At 53.7% G+C, this 2,027-nt stretch overlaps 1 protein-coding gene across 1 annotated transcript in view; it reads left to right on the top strand.

Moving 5' to 3' along the window:
• The first annotated feature begins 544 nt into the window (after positions 1-544).
• The window catches only part of CAPN14 (calpain 14), a 24,589-nt gene continuing 23,106 nt past the window's right edge, over positions 545-2,027 (top strand). Inside the window, exon 1 of the mRNA XM_021697668.1 lies at positions 545-769. Coding sequence (XP_021553343.1) covers positions 545-769 — 225 coding nt within the window. The remainder of the gene's footprint in view (positions 770-2,027) is intronic.

The raw sequence follows: 2,027 nt of genomic DNA, 5'->3' as shown, positions 1-2,027 counted from the left end.
TAAATACAATCTTAAAAAAAAAAAAAAAGAATATGTAGAAGGAGGAAAGTGAGAGACACGGTTTTGTAGGGAAGATGGAGAAGGACATTAGAGCAGGCAGGAGGACGTGAATGAGCTTGGGGGTGACAGCCCTGTGAGGGAGGACAGAAGGGGCATCCACTGCTCCTTCCTTGTCTGGCACAGGGACCCTCAATACCTATGAACTGAACTTTAGCTTCCTGCTGCTCTCCTCCCCCCTGCCCCTGCCACCCAAACAGAAGTGTCCCTGTGACATGGTCAGGGGCCCAGGACCCAGCCCTGAGGCTGGAGAGAGCCCTCCTTTTCCTCAGGCCTTGGCTGCAGGAGCCCAGAACCGCAACACGTGCTCAAGGAACCCCACTCTCTAGGATGAGAATCGGACCAGGTGCTGCCGCCCATCTCACCTCTTCGTCCTCCTCCTCCTCGCTGGGGGAATGGCAGAGTGTCAACCGGCAGTGAGTAACCTGAACATGGGCTCTCCATTCCAGGAGCAACAGAGACTATCCGGGAAGACCCACTCAGAGTCATGTCTCTGAGGCTACCTTTCCAAGGCAGATGGAAGCTGGGGCGGAAGAACTCACTGGGGGGTTCCTCGCAGCTCCCCAAGCAGGACTATGAGGCCCTGAGGGAAAGGTGCCTGATGGAAGGCCGCCTCTTTGAAGATGACAGCTTCCCAGCCAGCCTGAGCTCCGTGGGCAGCGGGCCCCTGCTGCGGAAGCTGCCGCCTGGCCTGCAGTGGAGGAGGCCTCCGGTAAGCGAGGAGGGTGCTTCCCCACAACACACACACACACACACACACACACACACAGGTCAACCCAGACCTTCCTTTGGGGTGCTCCAGATGCCAGGTCTTACTCAGTGCCATTGATCCCCACGTGAGGGGAATGTGTGAGTGCCCACATTCCTATTCTCCAGATGGAGAAAACCAGTGGTGGCTCTGAGGTGGTCTCCTTCAGCCCCTGCCCAGAAATATGCTGGGCAGCCACAGCCAAAGTCCTGTTGGGCCTCATCCAAGATGGCAGGGCATCCTGAGCCGCTGCCGATGCCATCGGCCAGGGAGACACATTCTCACATACCTTCACTCCCAACCCCCAAATCAGGCCCACAAAACACATAAATTAAGAAGCTATTGGGCGCCTGGGTCACTCAGTCGTTAAGCGTCTGCCTTCGGCTCAGGTCATGATCCCAGGGTCCTGGGATTGAGCCCCACATCGGGCTCTCTGCTCCATGGGAAGCCTGCTTCTCCCTCTCCCACTCCGCCTGCTTGTGTTCCCTCTCTCGCTCTCTCTGTCAAATAAATAAATAAAATCTTAAAAAAAAAAAAGAAGCTATTAATTACTTTATAACAATGTTCTTCACTTTCTAAAGTGCTTTGACAATTCCTTTTTTTTTTCCTAAAGATTTTATTTATTTATTTGAGACAGAGAGAATGAGAGACAGAGAGCATGAGAGGGAGGAGGGTCAGAGGGAGAAGCAGACTCCCTGCCGAGCAGGGAGCCCGATGCGGGACTCGATCCTGGGACTCCAGGATCATGACCTGAGCCGAAGGCAGTCGCTTAACCAACTGAGCCACCCAGGCGCCCGACAATTCCTTTAAAAGGCAACTTAATGTTTTCAAAGGCAATCCAGCCCCCGCCAAACTTGATTTACACAATAGATTTCCCAAACATGGCTGGTGAACAAAGTGGAGTCAGCCTGTGCTACAGATTCTCTGTCCTTCTGGGCCCTGTTCAGCCTGCCCATCAAAGCATATGGCCCCAGACTAAGTCCCTTCTGTGTGCAAAATTCCCAAGAGGGCCTCCCAAACTAGATAGCAGTCAAGATTCTACTTTTCCCAGAAAATTCGGGAACTGCTGACATAGAGTCCGTCACACACCTGACCTTGGGTGAGCTGTGCCAATGCAGAACATGAGGGCTTTAGTGCTCACCATGGGGCAGAGACCACCTGCCCCACCTCCCACTGCATCTCAGTGCGGAAGGGCAAAGAGGCCATTATGTTGGGGGACGGG

This window comes from Neomonachus schauinslandi, chromosome 10 (assembly GCF_002201575.2).
Source record: "Neomonachus schauinslandi chromosome 10, ASM220157v2, whole genome shotgun sequence".
NCBI classification, from domain to species: domain Eukaryota; kingdom Metazoa; phylum Chordata; class Mammalia; order Carnivora; family Phocidae; genus Neomonachus; species Neomonachus schauinslandi.
This window is presented reverse-complemented; position numbering and strand designations above follow the sequence as displayed.